At 41.3% G+C, this 19490-nt stretch overlaps 1 protein-coding gene across 2 annotated transcripts; it reads left to right on the forward strand.

The window, feature by feature from the left end:
* Positions 1 to 13635: 13635 nt before the first annotated feature.
* Positions 13636 to 18817, forward strand: PBDC1 (polysaccharide biosynthesis domain containing 1). Of its 2 annotated transcripts, XM_055268073.2 has the most exons (6): positions 13636 to 13812; positions 14229 to 14294; positions 15527 to 15586; positions 16107 to 16247; positions 17502 to 17613; positions 18241 to 18817. In XM_055268073.2, exons 1-6 carry the CDS (start codon positions 13783 to 13785, stop codon positions 18528 to 18530), a joined length of 699 nt encoding a protein of 232 aa, XP_055124048.1. In that variant the 5' UTR covers positions 13636 to 13782; the 3' UTR covers positions 18531 to 18817. The 2 variants fall into 2 exon arrangements, with proteins under 2 accessions (XP_055124048.1, XP_055124049.1); XM_055268074.2 differs by lacking the exon at positions 17502 to 17613.
* The last annotated feature ends 673 nt before the right edge of the window (positions 18818 to 19490 follow it).

Raw genomic sequence — 19490 nt, forward strand, 5'->3', positions numbered from 1 at the left:
CAAGGGGTCTGGGAACTCCCTCTCCTAGCCAAGGGAAGCCATTAGGGACTGTACTGTGCACTTCGGCCCAGATACTGCGCTTTTCCCACTGTCTTGGCAACCCACAGACCAGGATTTTCACTCTGGTGCCCACGCCACCAGGGCCCTGGGTTTCCAACACAAAACTGGGCGGCCATTTGGGCAGACACTGAGCTAGCCGCAGAAGTTTTTCATACCCCAGTGGTGCCTGGAATGCCAGCAAGACAGAACCATTCACTCCCCTGGAAAGGGGGCTGAAGTCAGGGAGCCAAGTGGTCTGGCTCAGTGGGTCCCACCCCCACGGAGCCCAGCAAGCTAAGATCCACTGGCTTGAAATTCTCTCTGCTACCATAGCAGTCTGAGCTCGACCTGGGATGCTCCAGCTTGGTGGGGGGAAGGGCATCTGCCATTGCTTGAGTAGGTGGTTTCACCCTCACAGTGTAAACAAAGCCGCCTAGAAATTCCATCTGGGCAGAGCCCACCACACCTCACTCAGCAAGGCCACTGCAGCCAGTCTGCCTCTCCAGAGTCCCTCCTCTGTGGGCTGGGCATCTCTGAAAACAAGGCAGCAGCCCCATTCAGGGACTTACTTACAGATAAAACACCCACCTCCCTGAGACAGAGCACCCGGGGGAAGGGGCAGTTGGAGGCACAGCTTCAGCAGACTTAAACGTCCCTACCTGGCAGCTCTGAAGAGAGCAGCGGATTTCCCAGCACAGTGTTCGAGCTCTGATAAGGGACAGACTACCTCCTCAAGTGGGTCCCTGACCCCCATGTATCCTGACTGGGAGGCACCTCACAGTAGGGGCCAACAGACACCTCAAACAGGAGAGCTCTGGCTGGCATCTGGCAGGTGCCCCTCTAGGAAGAAACTTACAGAGGAAGGAACAGACAGCAATCTTTGCTGTTCTGCAGCCTCCACTGGTGATAACCAGGCAAACAGGGTCTGGAGTGGACCTCCAGCAAACTCCAGCAGACCTGCAGCAGAGGGGCCTGACTGTTAGAAGGAAAACTAATAAAGAGAAAGGAATAGTATCATCATCAATGAAAAGGACATCAATTCAGAGACCCCAGCAGAAGATCACCAACTTCAAAGACCAAAGGTGCATAAATCCACAAAGATGGGGAGAAATCAGCACAAAAAGGCTGAAAATTCCAAAACCAGAAGGACTCTTCTCCTCTAAAGGATCACAGCTCCTCTCCAGCAAGGGAACAAAACTGGATAGAGAATGAGTTTGATAAATTAATACAAGTAGGCTTCAGAAGGTGGTTAATAACAAACTCCTCCGAGCTAAAGGAGCATGCTCTAACCCAATGCAAGGAAGCTAAGAACCTTAAAAAAGGTTAGACGAAATGCTAACTACAAGAACCAGGTTAGAGAAGAACATAAATGACCTGATGGAGCTGAAAAACACAGCACAAGAACTTTGTGAAGCATACACAAGAATCAACAGCTGATTCGATCAAGCAGAAAGAAAGATATCAGAGATTGAAGATCAACTCAAAGAAATAAAGTGAGAAGACAAGATTAGAGAAAGAAGAGTGAAAAGAAACAAAGCCCTCAAGAAACATGGTACTATGTGAAAAGACCAAATCTGTGTTTGATTGGTGTACCTGAAAATGACAGGAAGAATGAAACCAAGTTGGAAAACACTCCTCAGGATATTATCCAGGAGAACTTCCCCAACCTAGCAAGGCAGGCCAACAATCAAATTCAGGAAATACGGACAACACCACAAAGATACTCTTCAAGAAGAGCAACCCCAAAACACATAATTATCAGGTTCACCAAGGTTGAAATGAAGGAATAAAATACTAAGGGCAGCCAGAAAGAAAGGTTGGGCTACCCACAAAGGGAAGCCCATAAAACTAACAGTGGATCTCTTGGCAGAAACCCTACAAGCCAGAAGAGAGTGGGGGCCAATATTCAACATTCTTAAAGAAAAGAATTTGCAACCCAGAATTTCATATCCAGCCAAACTAAGCTTCATAAGTGAAGGAGAAATAAAATACTTTACAGACAAGCAAATGCTGAGAGATTTTGTCACCACCTAGCCTGCCTTACAAGAGCTCCTGAAGAAAGCACTAAACATGGAAAGGATCAACCAGTACCAGTCACTACAAAAACATACCAAATTGTAACGACCATCGACACTATGAAGAAACTGCATCAACTAGTGGGCAAAATAACCAGCTAGGATCACAATGACAGGATCAAATTTACACATAACAATATTGACCTTAAATGTAAATGGGCTAAATGCCCCAATTAAAAGACACAGACTGGCAAATTGGATAAAGAGTCAAGAATACAGCATCAGTGTGCTGTATTCAGGAGATGCATCTCACTTGCAAAGACACACATAGGCTCAAAGTAAAGAGAGGGAAGAATATTTACCAAGCAAATGGAGAGCAAAAAAGAAAGCAGGGGTTGCAATCCTAGTCTCTGATAAAACAGACTTTAAACCAACAATGATCAAAAAAGACAAAGATGGGCATTACATAATGGTAAAGGGATCAATGCAACAAAAAGAGCTAACAATCTTAAATATATATGCACCCAATACAGGAGCACCCAGATTCATAAAGCAAGTTCATAGAGACATAAAAAGAGACTTAGACTCCCACACAATAATAGTGGTAGACTTTAACACCTCAATGTCAATATTAGAAACATCAATGAGACAGAATATTAACAAGAATATCCAGGACTTCAACTCAGCTCTGGACCAAGCAGACCTAATATACATCTACAGAACTCTCTACCCCAGATCAACAGAATATACATTCTTCTAAGCACCACATTGCACTTATTCTAATATTGACCATATAAATGGAAGTAAAACACCCCTCAGCAAATGCAAAAGAACAGAAATCATGACAAACAGTCTCTCAGACCACAGTGCAATCAAATTAGAAGGTAGGATTAAGAAACTCACTCAAAACCACACAACTACATGGAAACTGAATAACTTGCTCCTGAATGACTACTGGGTAAATAGCAAAATGAAGGCAGAAGTAAAGATGTTCATTGAAAACAGTGAGAACAAAGACACAACGTACCAGAATCTCTGGGACACAGCTAAAAAAGTGTTTAGGGAGAAATTTATAGCACTAAATGCCCATAAAAGCAAGCAGGAAAGATCTAAAATCAACACCCTAATATCACATTTAAAAGAACTGGAGAAGCAGGAGCAAAAAATTCAAAAGCTAGCAGAAGTTAAGAAATAACTAAGGTCAGAGAACTGAAGGAGATAGAAACACGAAAAAACCTTCAAAAAATCAATGAATCCAGGAGCTGGTTTTTTGAAAAGATCAAAAAAATAGACCACTAGCGAGACTAATAAAGAAAAAAAAAAGAAGAATCAAATAGATGCAATAAAAATGATAAAGGGGATATCACCGCTAATCCCACAGAAATACAAACTACCATCAGAGAATACTATAAACACTTCTATGATGCAAATAAACTAGAAAATCTAGAAGAAATGGATAAGTTCCTCGAAACATACACTCTCCCATGACTAAACCAGGAAGAAGTCAAAACCCTAAAGAGACCAATAACAAGGTCTGAAATTGAGGTAGCAATTAATAACCTACCAACCATAAAATGTCCAGGACCAGACGGATTCACAGCCAGATTCTACCAGAGGTACAAAGAAGAGCTGGTACCATTCCATCTGAAAGTATTCCAAACAATAGAAAAAGAGGGAATCCTCCCTAACTCATTTTATGAGGCCAGCATCATCCCAATACCAAAACCTGGCAGAGACACAACAAAAAAAGAAAATTTCAGGTCAATATCCCTGATGAACATAGATGCAAAAATCCTCAATAAAGTACTGGCAAACAAAATCCAGCGGCACATCAAAAAGCTCATCCAACTTGATCAAGCTGGCTTCATCCCGGGGTTGCAAGGCTGGTTCAACATATGCAAATCAATAAACGTAATCCATCACATAAACAGAACCAATGACAAAAACCACATGATTATCTCAATAGATGCAGAAAAGGCCTTCCATAAAATTCAACAGCCCTTCATGCTAAAAACTTTCAATAAACTAGGTATTAATGGAAGATATCTCAAAATAATTAGAGCTATTTATGATAAACCCACAGCCAGTATCATACTGAATGGGCAAAAACTGGAAGCATTCCTGTTGAAAACCGGCACAAGATAAGGATGCCCTCTTGCACCAATTCTATTCAACATAGTATTGGAAGTTCTGGCCAGGGCAATCAGGCAAGAGAAAGAAATAAAGGGTATTTGATTAGGAAAAGAGGAAGTCAAATTGTCCCTGTTTGCAGATGACATGAATGTATATTTAGAAAACCCCATCGTCTCAGCCCAAAATCTCCTTAAGCTGATAAGCAACTTCAGCAAAGTGGCAGGATACAAAATCCATGTACAAAAATCACAAGCATTCCTATACACCAATATAGCAGATGAACAGAGAGCCAAATCATGAGTAAACTCCAATTCACAATTGCTACAATGAGAATACAATACCTAGGAAAACAACTCACAATGGATGTGAAGGACCTTTATAAGGATAACTAAAAACCGCTGCTCAAGGAAATAAGAGAGGACACAAACAAATGTAAAAATATTCCATGCTCATGGCTAGGAAGAATCAATAACGTCCAAATGGCCATACTGCCCAAAGTAATTCATAGATTCAATGCTATGCCCATCAAGCTACCATTGACTGTCTTCACAGAATTGGAAAAAACTACTTTCAATTTCATATGGAACCAAAAAAGAGCCCGTATAGCCAAGACAATCCTAAGCAAAAACAACAAAGCTGGAGGCATCACATTACCTAACTTCAAACTATACCATAAGGCTACATTAACCAAAACAGCATGGTACTGCTACCAAAACAGATATATAGACCAATGGAACAGAACAGAGGCCTCAGAAATAGCTCCACATGTATACAGCCATCTGATCTTTGACAAACCTGACAAAACAAGCAATGGGGAAAGGGTTACCTATTTAATAAATGGTGTTGGGAAAACTGGCTAGCCATATGCAGAAAGCTGAAACTGGATCCCTTCCTTACACGTTAGACAAAAATTAACTCAAATGATTTAAAGACTTAAACGTAAGACCTAAAACCATAAAAACCCTAGAAGAAAACCTAGGCAATACCATTTAGGACATAGGTATGGGCAAAGACTTCATGACTAACACACCAAAAGCAATGGCAACAAAAGTCAAAATTAACAAATGGGATCTAGTTAAATTAAAGAGCTTCTGCACAGCAAAAAAAACTATCATCAGAGTGAATAGGCAACCTACAGAGTGGGAGAAAATTTTTGCGATCTATCCATCTTACAAGGGTCTTATATCCAGAATCTACAAAGAACTTAAACAAATTTACAAAAAAAACCCCAAACCAAAAAAAACCAAACGACTTCATCAAAAAGTGGGCAAAGGATATAAACAGACACGTCTCAAAAGAAGACATTTATGCAGCCAAAAAACATATGAAAAAAAGTTCATCATCACTGGTCATTAAAGGAATGCAAATCAAAACCACAATGAGATACCATCTCATGCCAATTAGAATGGCAATCATTAAAAAGTCAGGAAACAACAGATGCTGGAGAGAATGTGGAGAAATAAGAACTATTTTCCACTGTTGGTGGGAGTTTAAATTCGTTCAACCATTCTGGAAGACAGTGTGGTGATTTCTCAAGGATCTAGAACTAGAAATACCATTTGACCCAGCAGTCCCATTACTGGGTATATACCCAAAGGATTATAAATCAGTGTACTATAAAGACAAATGGACATGTATGTTTATTGCGGCACTGTTCACAATAGCCAAGAGTTGGAACCAACCCAAATGCTCATCAATGATAGACTGGATAAAGAAAAATGTGGCACATATACACCATGGAATACTATGCAGCCATAAAAAGGGATGAGTGTATGTCCTTTGTAGGGACATGGATGAAGCTGGAAGCCATCATTCTCAGCAAACTAACAAGAGAACAGAAAACCAAACACCACATGTTTTCACTCATAAGTAGGAGTTGAACAATGAGTACACATGGACACAGGCAGGGGAACATCACACACCACGGCCTGTTGGGGGGTAGGGGGCTAGGGGAGAGATAGCATTAGGAGAAATCCCTAATGAATGTGATGGGTTGATGGGTGCAGCAAACCACCATGGCATGCGTATAGCTATGTAACAAACCTTCACGTTCTGCACATGTACCCCAGAACTTAAAGTATATATATAGAAATAAGGAACACACAAAGGAGATAACATGTAAACTAAATGAAATGCAAGCCCCACTAAGGGTAAAGCGATGGTATCACACTGAAAGTGGATACCATCTCTTGTGCTACCCTAAAATGCTCTGCAAAATGAACCATGGTCTCTACACTAAGATATTAATACACCTTAGATAGGATGGCGAAATAACATCCAGCTGTATAATGGGAGCCCTCTCTTATCAATCTCAGGTTTCTTTGAGGCCTGGTCTGTTGATTGTGACATAATCTCCTACAACACCAGGGACAGCGTAAGTGAGATGTGAAAGATAAATATCTCCATGGAAGGAAGGAAGCCCTTCCTTCTAGGATAGTTTCTACTCTGACTCACTGGCCTCTCTTGCTGGTTTCTCAAAGTATAAAAAGTTCTGTGCCCTCAAAACCTGCTTGCACAAAACCTACATGCTCCCTAAGTATGCACAGGGTTGAGGGGCCAACTTTGCTTCCCAGTTTCCCCAGGGATAGTAGAATTTATCTGTGAGTTCTGTTGATTGGGCCCATCTCATATTCTTCAGGTTCCATTTATTTATAAGACATTGCTGCTTTCAATGTGTCATCAAATCTTTCTGCTCTCCAAGAAGCCTGAAATGGCTTATGGTCCCTGGCACAGTATTCAAGGATCATGCAGGGTTTTTTTTTTTTTTTTTTTCAGTTGTGCTGCAGATAGCATGAGGGAGCAGCCCATAGTTTCTGCACGCAGCTGCTTATTACAGTAAATAAAATCATAGTATCTTAGTTCATTTGCGCTGCTTTAACAAAATACTACAGACTAGGTAATTTATAGACAGTAGTTTATTTATCACAGTTCTGGAGGTTTGGAAATCCAGGATCATGGCACCAGCTGGTGAGGGCCTGGCCTCTCTACTTCTATGAATGATACTTTGTTGTTGCATCCTCTGGAGGGTAGGAACTCTGTGTTGCCTGTCGCATGGCAGAGGGAACAGAAAAGGCAACAAGGGGTGAACTTCCTCTTCAGGCCCTTTTATAAGATCGCCTAATCCCATTCATGAGGGCTCTACCCCAATCATCTCCTAAAGGCCACAACTCCCAATACGATTGCTCTGGGGATGAAGTTTCAAAGTCAGTTTTGGAGGGGACAAAAACATTTATACTGTAGAGCATAGCTTCCATTAATTGAGCCACTCTCCTAATTAGATTATGTTCCACACTACATGAATGATTTCAGAATAATGCCACAGTTAGGTATTTTTGTGCTCATTTAATTCTTTTAAATGAGACCCTGTTCTAAAATTGTGTATAAAAGAATTAGGACTTGAATTCAAGGTCTAGGTTTATCACTAGATGGTATTATGGATACTGGATGGTTTTTCTTGAGTTTCCCTTCCTAAGAAGCAAATCTGTTTACCAGCTACAATATAGCAGTACCTGTAGTTCATGGCCAGCCTGGCAGCACTATCTTACTACAGTACCCTTTGGAGCACTAAGGTTACTGTTAATGACAAAGAGAAAGGATGGAGAAGAAATTCTGGATATGACAAAATGCTGAGAGGGGTTTATGGAGACTAGTGAATGTAAAAGGGAGGGACATTGATGGCATCCATGTCATCATGGCCACTGCACCTCAAGACAACAAGATCTTCAGGGATTTGTGAGTCCTCATGTCATAAGGGATGCAATACATTGTGTCATCTCCTGTAACAACTATGTCAGGTTGGCCAGAATGGCATCTCAAAGAACTGTTGTACTTACTCCTGAACACAAAACAGTCCGGGGACAGGATCACCATTCTCACATGTAACAGTTTCAGCAAGATGGCACAAACCACTTATTTTACTTGCTCCCCATTACATTTTGTTAACCAGGTTTTCTCGTCCCATGGAATACTCTATCACAATATTTCTGACCACAGCCGCCGGTTTTTTTATTTTTATTTTTATTTTTTTTTTTGCTTCCAGCTTTTGGTAACAGGTTTCTAAGCCAACCAAGTTTGCTTTCCTGTCTGTAGTCTAATAGCCAAATAGACCATAAGAATCATGTCCCTGAAGAATGTCTACATGGCCTATTTTGCTACTCAATTCATGTTCAGTAACTCATTGAGCTCATTATCCCAGGTATGGCTAGTTTATACCTAGTTCATATATCAATTTATGCAGAGAGGCTAGAAGCCATACCTGGTATTAACTCTTTGTTACTTTTTGAGACATACTTCACCACATATTGTAATGTAATTATTATAACTGTTTCATGGATGCTTGAAAATAACGCATAGTATATAATTGCTGGGTTTAGAGTTGTGTACTCATGAAATCAAGTATTTTTATTATGTTGTTTGAAACTTCTAAATTCTTATTAAATTATTGGCTGTTTGATCTATCAATTGCTGAGAGACATGTTAAAATATATCTTTTAATGACTTTGCTTATTTCTGCTTGTACTTTTTTCAATTTTTGCTTTATATATCTTGAAGCTGTATTACTACAAGGTGTCTGGGACAAGACTTAATCTGGGAAGGCATCCTGAGGTCACTGTTGCACTTTCTCCTGACCATAGAACATATCCTGTTAACATGATTAATACAGATGTCCTCTTTAACATCCTGCTTTCACATTAAGCAGCCTTATAAGAGGATATGAGTAATCTCCTGTAATTATCATGAACCACACCTGTCACAACAAACGCTTTTATTATCCAGATTTTATATTTTTATAGCAAACTAACTTACATGATTTCTCACTGTAGCCCTATTTTTCCTCCCAACTTTTAATGACCAGCTTCAACATTTTTCAAATTGCCTTTCTCATATAGTCTGACAGCCACCAAGACCATGTAATCCATTTTCTTAGGTAGTATGTACATGGTTTAACCAACTGCAAATAGCAGTACTCATCTAACTACCTTGCTACTGACAAACTCATGTTTGATAACTCACTGCCTTCCTCTACCCTGTCTCCTACCAATTATAATTTTCACCTTCTCCACACTCCTTGGATACCTTGTGTTATAGATGCCTTAGCATTTTAATCAGGACTGGTGATGCCTTTTGGTTCCACCGATGGCATATTCCCATTACCCATCTAGGAAGCTAAAGAACGACTAATTGGAGCCTTTCCAAAAAATAGAGGAAATCATACCAGTGGATTTCCATCCCCATTTTTCTTACTCAACACCAAAAGGTCTTTTCTTGATGTAGTTTTTTTTTGTTGTTTTGTTTTGTTTTGTTTTTGAGACGGAGTCTCGCTCTGTCACCAGGCTGGAGTGCAGTGGTGCGATCTTGGCTCACTGCAACCTCCACCTTCCCGGTTCAAGCGATTCTCCTGCCACAGCCTCCTGAGTAGCTGGGACTACAGGCGTGCGCCACCACACCCGGCTAATTTTTTTTATTATTAGTAGAGATGGGCTTTCACCATGTTGGCCAGGATGGTCTCGATCTATTGATCTCGTGATCCACCCGCCTCGGCCTCCCAAAATGCTGGGATTACAAGCCTGAGCCACCGTGCCCGGCCTGACATAGCTCTTAAAGTCCACCAACCCTCCCTTTTTATTTCTTGCCTTTCATTCTTGACTGATTCTTCTCTCCTTTGTTTTAACAGCCAACTATTTTGAGTCTATCCAAAATAAGGTAAAGGCAAACACATATTCTGATAACTTTGCCTAGGCTGGTTTCCTTGCCTGGCAATATGAAAAGCTCCAAGTGACAGTTTTATCTCCTGCTGTTTTGGGATACAGAAGCAGTTGGCTTTTGCAATATTGGGAGGAGTCAATTCCTGGTCTCTACAAGTATCTAAGTCTGAGTGGTTGAGTAGTGAGTATTTATCTTATTTTATAGTTATGTATGTATATATGTATCTATGTATTTATTTGAGGTAGAATCTTGATCTGTCACCCAGGTTAGAGTGTAGTGGCACAGTCGTGGCTCACTGTAGCTAGCCTTGGCCTCCCAGCCTCGAGCATCCCTCCTGCTTCAGCCTCCCGAGTAGCTGAGACTACAGGCATGTGCCAACACTCCAGGCTAATTAAAAAAAAATTTTTTTTTTGTAGAAATGGAGTTTCACCATATTGCCCAGACTTGTCTCAATCTTCTGGAGTCAAGCAAGCCGCCTGCCTCCGCCTCCCAAACTGCTGAGGTTACTGGTTTGAGCCACCACATCCAGCCTAGTTACCTTATTTAAAACAATAAAAAATAACCCTAAAAAACAAAGTATTCACATATTACACATTTTAATGGGTTTTTAAATTGAAAGGCAGGCTAGGTGTGGTGGCTCACACTTGTTATCCCAGCCCTTTGGGAGGCCGAAGTGGGTGGATCATTTGAGGTCAAGAGTTCGAGACCAGCCTGGCCAACATGGTGAAACCTCGTCTCTACTAAAAATAAAAAAAAAATTAGCCCAGTGTGGTGGTGTGCACCTGTAATCCCAGCTACTTGGGAGGCTGAAGCAGGAGAATCACTTGAACCTGGGAGGCAGAGGTTGCAGTGAGCTGAGATCATGCCACTGCACTCCAGCCTGGGTGACAAAATGAGACTGTCTCAAAAATAAATAAATAAATAAATAAATTTAAAGGCAATGAATTTCCTCAAAATATTAGATAAAGCAAATTACTCAAATGCTTCCTCAAGTAAAAGACCAGTTGGGTCTCTTGGATTTATTCATGTCTATTTATTATGCACCAATTTGGCCATCAGCTTGAGTCTATACCTCTGTGCTACTCTATGGACCTCCTGGTAATGCCTCTGCATTTACCAACATTCGGCATACATGCGGATGATTCATCTTATATTCAGAGTTCTATATTACATGGAGACTGCTGCCTTTGAAAAATCATGTCCTCCAGTTTTAGCGGTTCCCTAAAAACTTCCCTCCATCTCCCTGTTTGATTGGTTCTTCCACTCCCCTGAGTTGCTATTCAGAGCAAGCAAATTGTTAAAGACAAGACTTTAACATATTCCCTTTTGTGCTGAGCTGCCCTCTTACACTTTATGGAGAAAACAGAAGGTGTCTGGAAGGAACACCACAATTTCCTACTTTTGCTATCTCTCTTCATTCATGAAGTTTCTCTGGAGATAGACCTAGCTCATCCTCCAGGATGGTATTTTGCATAAGGCCAGTTACTCAGTACTCAAGTTTCTCTAAACTGAAAATAATTTTTGAAGCGCCTGGGATTCCCAAAACATTAAAAATAAGACCCATTAACCATATGATTAATTATGTGATCCAGTGATCCCAATTCTGGGTAAATATCCAAAAAAAAAGAAAGCAAGTTCTCACAGTGATATTTGTATACTCATGTTCATAGCAGCATTATTCACAATAGCCAGAAGGTGAAAGCAACCCAAGTGTTTATCGATGAATAAATGGATAAACAAGATGTTGTATTTACATACAATGGATTTTTTTATTTTTGAGACAGAGTTTCACTCTGTCGCCCAGGCTGGAGTGCAGTGGCGCGATCTTGGCTCAGTGCAACCTCTGCCTCCCAAGTTCAAGCAATTATCCTGTCTCAACCTCCCAAGTAGCTGGGATTACAGGTACCTGCCACCATGCCCAGCTAATTTTTTTGTATTTTTAGTACAGACGGGCTTTCACCATGTTAGCCAGGCTGGTTTCAAACTCCTGATCTCAAGTGATCTGCCTGCCTCAGCCTCCCAAAGTGTTAGGATTACAGGCATGAGTCACCGCACCCGGCCTTAATGGAATCTTATTCAGCTTTAAAAATGTAGGAAATCCTGTCATGTTAAGGAGTAGAGACTTTACCCTTAGAGCAACAGTAAGCTACTGAAGATTTTTAAGTAGGCCAGCTTCATGGTCAGATTTAACTTTTATGATCACTCTAACGCAACACGGAAGATTAATTTGAGGAAGACAAAATTGGAGACAGAGACACCAGCTTGAAGGCAGTGGGTGATGAAAGTCTAAACTAAAGCAGTGACAGTTGAGATGAATTTTGAGAATTAATGGGGCTTAGAATCAATAGAACTTTTAGACTAATTTCATGTAGAGGATAAAGGGGAATTAGGATTCTAGTATGACTCCCAGATTTCAGAATAGGATTAGGGCATAAATATCGTTGAGCAAGGGAACACAGAGGAGAAATGATGAGTTTAATTTGAGAAGTTAAGTTAGAAGAGCCCATGGGTCATTCAGATAGAATTGACCAGGCAGAGGGAGATCTGATCAGAGATAAATTTGATAGTTGGTACTTCAGGTTTAGTTGAGCTTTCATAAGAAAACTCTAAAGAACTGTAAAGACATAAAAAAGCAGCAGGTCAAGCATTTATGAAGGAAAAAAGGCAGCAAAAAAAAAAGACAAAAGTTGTCGATTGTCTGTCAAAGAACAAGGCAGAGCCTCACAGAAACCAAAGGATGTAAGAGCTTCTAGAAATAAGTGGTGAGCAGACCCCAATACTCTCAGTTGAGTATACTAAGCATAAAAATATAGGGAGGTTGACAACCTTAGCAAGAGCAGGTTTAGTGGAATGGTCACTGACAACCTGAACAAGGGCAGAAGTCAGATGGTAGTGGGTTGAAGAGGGAGTAGGAGATAAAGAAGAGATGTTAGTGATCATGGAAAGTTCTTCCAAAACAGGTGCAGCTAGAAAGAAACGTGAGGTCTAGGGACTTTAAAAAAAAATCGGGGTAAAGATCAGATAATATAAAAATTTACCATTTTAATCATTTTTAAGTATACACTTAGGTAGTGTTAAGTATATTTACATTGTTGTGTGACAGGTCTCCAGAACTTTTTCATCTTGCAAAACTGAAACTCTGTATGCATTAAAGAACGATTCTCCACTTTCCTCTCCTTTTGGCCCCTGGTAGCCAAAGGCCCTGTGCTGCCTCAAATGACTATAGATGACTCCACTCTGGATTCAGCTATACGGTTTTTGTAATTCCCAGCAAGGTGCCACTAATGGCTTTGTTTGTGCTATTCCCTCTGCCTGGACTGTCTTTCCCTGTCTGCTTGGCTAAGCTCCCCTTCATGATTCGGCTTAGGTATCCCCCATTCATGCTCCCACATCATCCGATGCTATGCTGTGAGCACTACTGTATCCGGTCCCTCACTATATCTAGTTCTTCCAAGGCAGGGACTAAATTCTTCATTCCTGCATTCTGCGCCCTAGCACCATGCATTTTCGTGAATCACTCCCTGGTTTGGAGTACTGGTGTGTATGTGTATGTGCATGTGAGTATATGCGCATATGAATGGAGAGTAAATTTGAATTTTTGCTGGGCACACGGCGCAGTGAAGACAAGAAAGGGGCACTATTTTAACACAACCTTTTCCCGTGATCACCACCGAAAATTACTGACGAGTCAATCACCTCAGATCTCTCAAGCAGTCCAGCCTACGCAACACTACTCCACCTCTGCGCCTGCGCGGGGAGGGTAAGGCGGGGCCAGCAACTTCCTCAGCGGGAGGGAAAGCGCACAGTGGAGCCGCCAGTTAAGAAGGACTCTGATCCCGCTCAGCTTTCCAGTCAGCTGCGGAAGGAGCCACGCTTTCTGGGTTGCAACATGGCGGCCACCAGTGGAACTGATGAACCGGTGAGACGCTGCTCTGGGGTCGGGTGAGTGGGGAGGTCGAGCCAGGTGGAGCCTTTTTTTTTTCTTTTTTGAGACAATGTATCACTCAGTCGCCCAGGCCGGAGTGCAGTGGTGGGATCACGGCTTACTGCAGCCTGGACCTCCGGGGCTCGGGTCTTCCGCCCACCTCAGCCTCCCGGGGAGCTGGGACTACAGGCCCGTGCCACCACGCCCAGCTACATTTTTTGTATTTTTTGTAGAAACGGGGTTTCGCCATGTTGCCCAGGCTGGTCTCAAACTCCTGGGCTCAGGCGATCCGCCGGCCTCGGCCTCCCAAAGTGCTGGGATTACAGGCATGAGCCACCGCGCCCGGCCTTGGGGGAAGCCACCGCGCCGGGCCTTGGGGGAAGCCTTGAACTCTTTTTCCTCCTTTCTAGGTTTCCGAGGAGTTGGTGTCTGTGGCACATGCGCTTTCTCTCCCAGCAGAGTCGTATGGCAACGATGTGAGTATGACTCACCCACAGCTCCCACCCACTCAGCTAGCCTGGGATCTCTGCAGGACCTGCCACTAAGTTATAACTTCATGTCCTGATAATCTACTGCAGACCCTCTCCACTTACACCAGAAACTGCACCTTCGTTCAGTTCGTTTTAATCTTGGTCCACAAACGCAGACTAACGCCTGTGGAAGTGGTTCCCCGAGTTGGCCACGCTTTAGAATTACTGGGGAGCTTTTAAACATCCCGCTGCCTAGATTGCAGTTCATACCACCTAAATCAGAATGTCTGGGGAATGAGAGCCAAGAATCAGTATTTTTAAAGGGTCTCTGAGGGATTCCATTGTGCAGCAAAGTTGCACTGGCTTATGGTGTGTCTGGTTTAGAAAATTACTGAGAAAGTATATGAGGTATTTTCCAAAACAAGACAAGGGGATGTGAGAATAGTGAAAACACCCAAATAAGAGTGTGATACATATAATGAATGGGTCAGGCCATAAGATCCAAATAATTTAGCTGAAAGAGAAATCCCTAAGGGGCCAAGGCAGTGGAAGACTTGACTGAGGAAATGGAGCTTTAATGTATCCTCAAAGTGTAGGTGGACAAAGGACATGGATTGGCACGTAGGAAAAGTGCATGGTCTAAGGCATGGAGGTAACAAATGCAAATGGCTTTTTCTGGAGTCAGCGAAATAGCTCGGTCTCGTTGGAGTGGGAGATTCCAGTGGAACCTCCAGTGGGGTGCTTGGTAAGACTTATTATAACCTTGACCTGTTTCATGTGCTAATTCATTTTTAGGTGTTACAGTATGGGGAATTGGCTGTTTCATAAACAAAAATGATTACGACATGCTTCAGTCTTAAAAGTGAAAAGTAATTTTCATTTTGATTCTTTGTTCTCCCAACAGTTCAGTGGAATTGATGTTTTACAATGATTTAACTCAATCCTGAGAAGGTGATTTATCTACTGCTATATTTAGTTTCCCAGCTTTCACTAGCAGCTGGGAAAAGATAGCCCGTGGCTCATTGTGTTCATTATACTGTGTAGGTAGCTTCTTTTGGTTGTCATACAGACAAAATAATTATTGTCCAAATTTATTACTCCAGTTTTTATCATTTGACAGTAACATCAAGTTTGGTAGCCCTCTTGAGCATTAACTAGACATCCACATACTTCCTTAATTTGCTATTCAGTAGTAGGATGGGGAGATTTATGACCTGGCATTCTTCACTCCTTTGCAGCCTGATATTGAGATGGCTTGGGCCATGAGAGCAATGCAGCATGCTGAAGTCTATTACAAGGTGAGTTGTCTTTCTTCATTAAGCAGAATTAAACATGTAATTATAGTATATGATGCTCTGCTTATCACTATTCTCAGCAAGTTAAACAGTTGTGTTTTGGAGATAGTTTTTATTAATGTAAGTTCTTACCCACAGACAACAGAGGAGCGAAAGCAAATTTGTTTCTACAATGAGTTCTGCTGCTTTGCCCAGCGTTATAATGCTAACTGACAAAAGGGCGTCTGGCCCATACATAGTAGGCACTTAATAAATGTTTGTTGAATGAATGAACAATCCACGGAGGGCAATAGCCAGGCAGTACTATGGTTAAATAAGCCAACTGCCAAATTGGTGGAAGGGATTGTAATAATATATTATGGCCTTAAACTGTGTCATGGTTTCATCCAGGATGTAGACTGTGGAAACTTCCTGAAGAGATCTTCTGCCCTGAGAACCATAAAGGTTTTCTGGCGGGGATGGGGAAGATAGAAGTATAGTAAATTACAGACTAGCATCTGTATGTTGTCTTACTGTTTTGCAGCTGATTTCATCAGTTGACCCACAGTTCCTGAAACTCACCAAAGTAGATGACCAAATTTACTCTGAGTTCCGGAAAAATTTTGAGACCCTTAGGATAGATGTATTGGACCCAGAAGAACTCAAGTCAGAATCAGCCAAAGAGGTAAAAATTCTCTTTCTTAAATATTACTTAGCATTTAATCAACAATTTTTGATTGTGAATTTTTTTTACATTTAAGCTCTTTTTTTGTTTGAGAAAAATATGTAAAGAACCAGAACTTCTTTTCTAGTTGTAATCAACTAAGTTAGGAAATGAATGTTTTTCCAGTTTATGGACTTTTCATGTTGTTGAGTCTATTTTTTTCTCCTTTTTGTCTTGGACATTTTAAATCTCCACCCATCAGCCCTTTCAGAGGAGGATGGATCAGTTTATTTAGGTAGTATAGCCAGAAGGCTTGGATGGGGAGTGGCAAATAGGGTATAGGAAGGTGTTTTGATTCTCTGGATTTAAGTTCATGTGATTACAGGCCATGGGTAACTGGAAAACTTTTGTTTTTCATTGCTTATGTGATTATCCTATACTTTGATAGGAAACTAACACTTTTACAGTTAGAAAAAAAAGTTTTCCTTGAGAGTAAACCCTTGGCTAATGAAGAATCTAAAGTTTTTGTTTGTTTGTTTTGTTTTTTTTGTTTTTTGGGTTTTTTTTGATACAGGGTCTCGCTCTGTTGCCCAGGCTGGAGTGCAGTGGTGCCATCACAGCTCACTGCAACCTCCACCTCTCGGGCTCAAACAGTCCTCCTGCTTCAGCCTCCCTAGTACGTGGGACTGCAGGTGCATGCTACCACGCCCAGCTAATATTTTGTATTTTTGGTAGAGACGGGGTTTCACCATGTTGACCAGGCTGGTCTTAAACTCCTGAGCTCAAGCGATCCGCCCGCCTCGGTCTTTCAAAGTGTTGGGATTGCAGGCGTGAGCCACTGCACCCAGCCAAGAATCTACACTTTTAACTCCTAGCAGGCAGTTAGTGATCTTTGTCTTTGGAAAATTGTCACTGCTGAATGGACTCTTTATTAAAATCATTTGTGTTTTAGTGGGGATAGATGACCATTTTGGGCTGAACTGACCAATAATTTCAAAACAAAACAATTTACTTAAGAAATAATATTTTAATTCTGCAGTAAAGGATTTATATATTTTTCAGAGTAAAATATTGTTCATCTTGGGAAATATCAGTCTAAAGACACAATAGGTAGCACAGAAACGCATTGCTAGTTTCACTGTGAAACCAACAATCACCTCAATCCTAGTCTCACTATGATTATTTTCCTTACTGGGGAAATGGAAGTCCCTCTCCTGGCCTTAGTACATCAGCCTCTTGCATTTGTCAGCTAAAGCATCGTTTTTGCCTTTATAGAAGTGGAGGCCATTCTGCTTGAAGTTTAATGGGATTGTTGAAGACTTCAACTATGGTACTTTGCTGCGACTAGATTGTTCTCAGGGCTACACTGAGGAAAACACCATCTTTGGTGAGTTTCTTCCCTCTGGAATTGTTTCTGTGTAAGGAGACTGAACAGTCTGGCTTTACTGATGAATCAGTGACATGTATAGTTAGGTCACCTTATCTTGTTGTTTCATCTTTAAAGATCTTGTTGCTATTTTTTATGTAACTTGAAGATAGTTAATTATTTTTTATCTCATTAATATGAGATTGGAATTAAAGATCTCTGAAGTTTATGACTATACTGGAATGGTTTGCATGTTATTTCAATGTTGTCAGTGGATTTCCAGCATATTTAGGGAACAGGCCAGGCACAGTGTCTCATGCCTTGTAATCCCAGCACTTTGGGAGGCTGACATGGGAGGATCACTTGAGCTGAGGATTTTGAGACCAGCCTGGGCAACATAGGGAGACCCCATCTCTACAAAAACATTTAAAAAATTAGCCAGGTATAGTGGCGAGTGTTTGTAGTTCCAGCTATTCAGGAGACTGAGGCAGGAAGATTGCTTGAACCAGGGAAATTGAGGCTGCAGTAAGCTGTGATTGTGCCACTGCAGTCCAGCCCTGGTCATCAGAGTGAGACCCTGTCTCAAAAAAAAGAGATTTAGGGAATTAACTGAGAGTAGGATGATAATCAATTCTGTTCACTTTTCAGCCCCCAGGATACAATTCTTTGCCATTGAAATTGCTCGGAACCGGGAAGGCTATAACAAAGCTGTTTATATCAGTGTTCAGGACAAAGAAGGAGAGAAAGGAGTCAACAATGGAGGAGAAAAAATTGCTGACAGTGGAGAAGAAGAGAACACCAAGAATGGAGGAGAGAAAGGAGCTGATAGTGGAGAAGAAAAAGAGGAAGGAATCAACAGAGAAGACAAAACTGACAAAGGAGGAAAAGGGAAAGAAGCTGACAAAGAAATCAACAAAAGTGGTGAAAAAGCTATGTAAGGTATACAGGGAACAGCACTCTAGAAGCTATGACTCAATTGAGACTACAAACGGTGCTACTTGCACAGACCCCTTTGGTTAAATGTAAATTCTTGTACAATTGAAGGATACTCAGGAGGACATCTTTCTAGTCTAACAGTCAGGAGCTGCTCTGGTCATTCCCTTGTATGAACTGGTCTAAAGACTATTAGTGGAGTGTTAGTTGATTTTTCCCGGTATACTGTTTCTTGGCTGACACCACTGGTCAAGTAAGAAATTTGTAAATAAATTTCTTTTGGTTCTTATTATCTATATCTGTGACTGACTTTAAAAAGGTATTTGACACTTGAAATTTTTTTCAAATATGTAATCTCATCACCATGTCTTATATAAAATAATTTACTCCTGTTTCTTAACTGCTTCTCACTGTTTCCTGTAGTGAAGTTCTCTAAACATGTTAAGTTATACCCAGTGTTGGGATTAGAAGTCCTTACATAAGAATTGACTCTTAATCTCTGAGTGACTATAACTTCCTGATTTCTTTGCTATATATGACAAAAGATTTGATAAATAGCAGCAACCTGAACCTGTCAGACTAGTGAATGCAGCCCAGTTCATATTAGAAGAGCAAGAGACTGGACATGCTTCAGTATTTGCTTTTCTTTTGGTAGCCAGAATGTTACCTGAAAGCTAGCAAAAAAAAAAAAAAAAAAAAAAAGGGAAAACCAGACAGAGTGTCTACCCCCCCCGCCCCTTTTTTTTTTCTGAGATGGAGTCTCACTCTGACTCCCAGGCTGGAGTGCAGTGGCGCAATCTCGGCTCACTGCAACCTTGGCCTCCTGGGTTCAAGTGATTCTCCTGCCTCAGCCTCCCAAGTAGCTGGGACTACAGGTGCGTGCCACCACGCCCAGCTAATTTTTTGTATTTTTAGTAGAGACGGGGATTGTGTGAAGAAAGTCAATGGTAGCTTGATGGGGATAG

Source organism: Symphalangus syndactylus, chromosome X (genome assembly GCF_028878055.3).
Source record: "Symphalangus syndactylus isolate Jambi chromosome X, NHGRI_mSymSyn1-v2.1_pri, whole genome shotgun sequence".
NCBI classification, from domain to species: Eukaryota; Metazoa; Chordata; class Mammalia; order Primates; family Hylobatidae; genus Symphalangus; species Symphalangus syndactylus.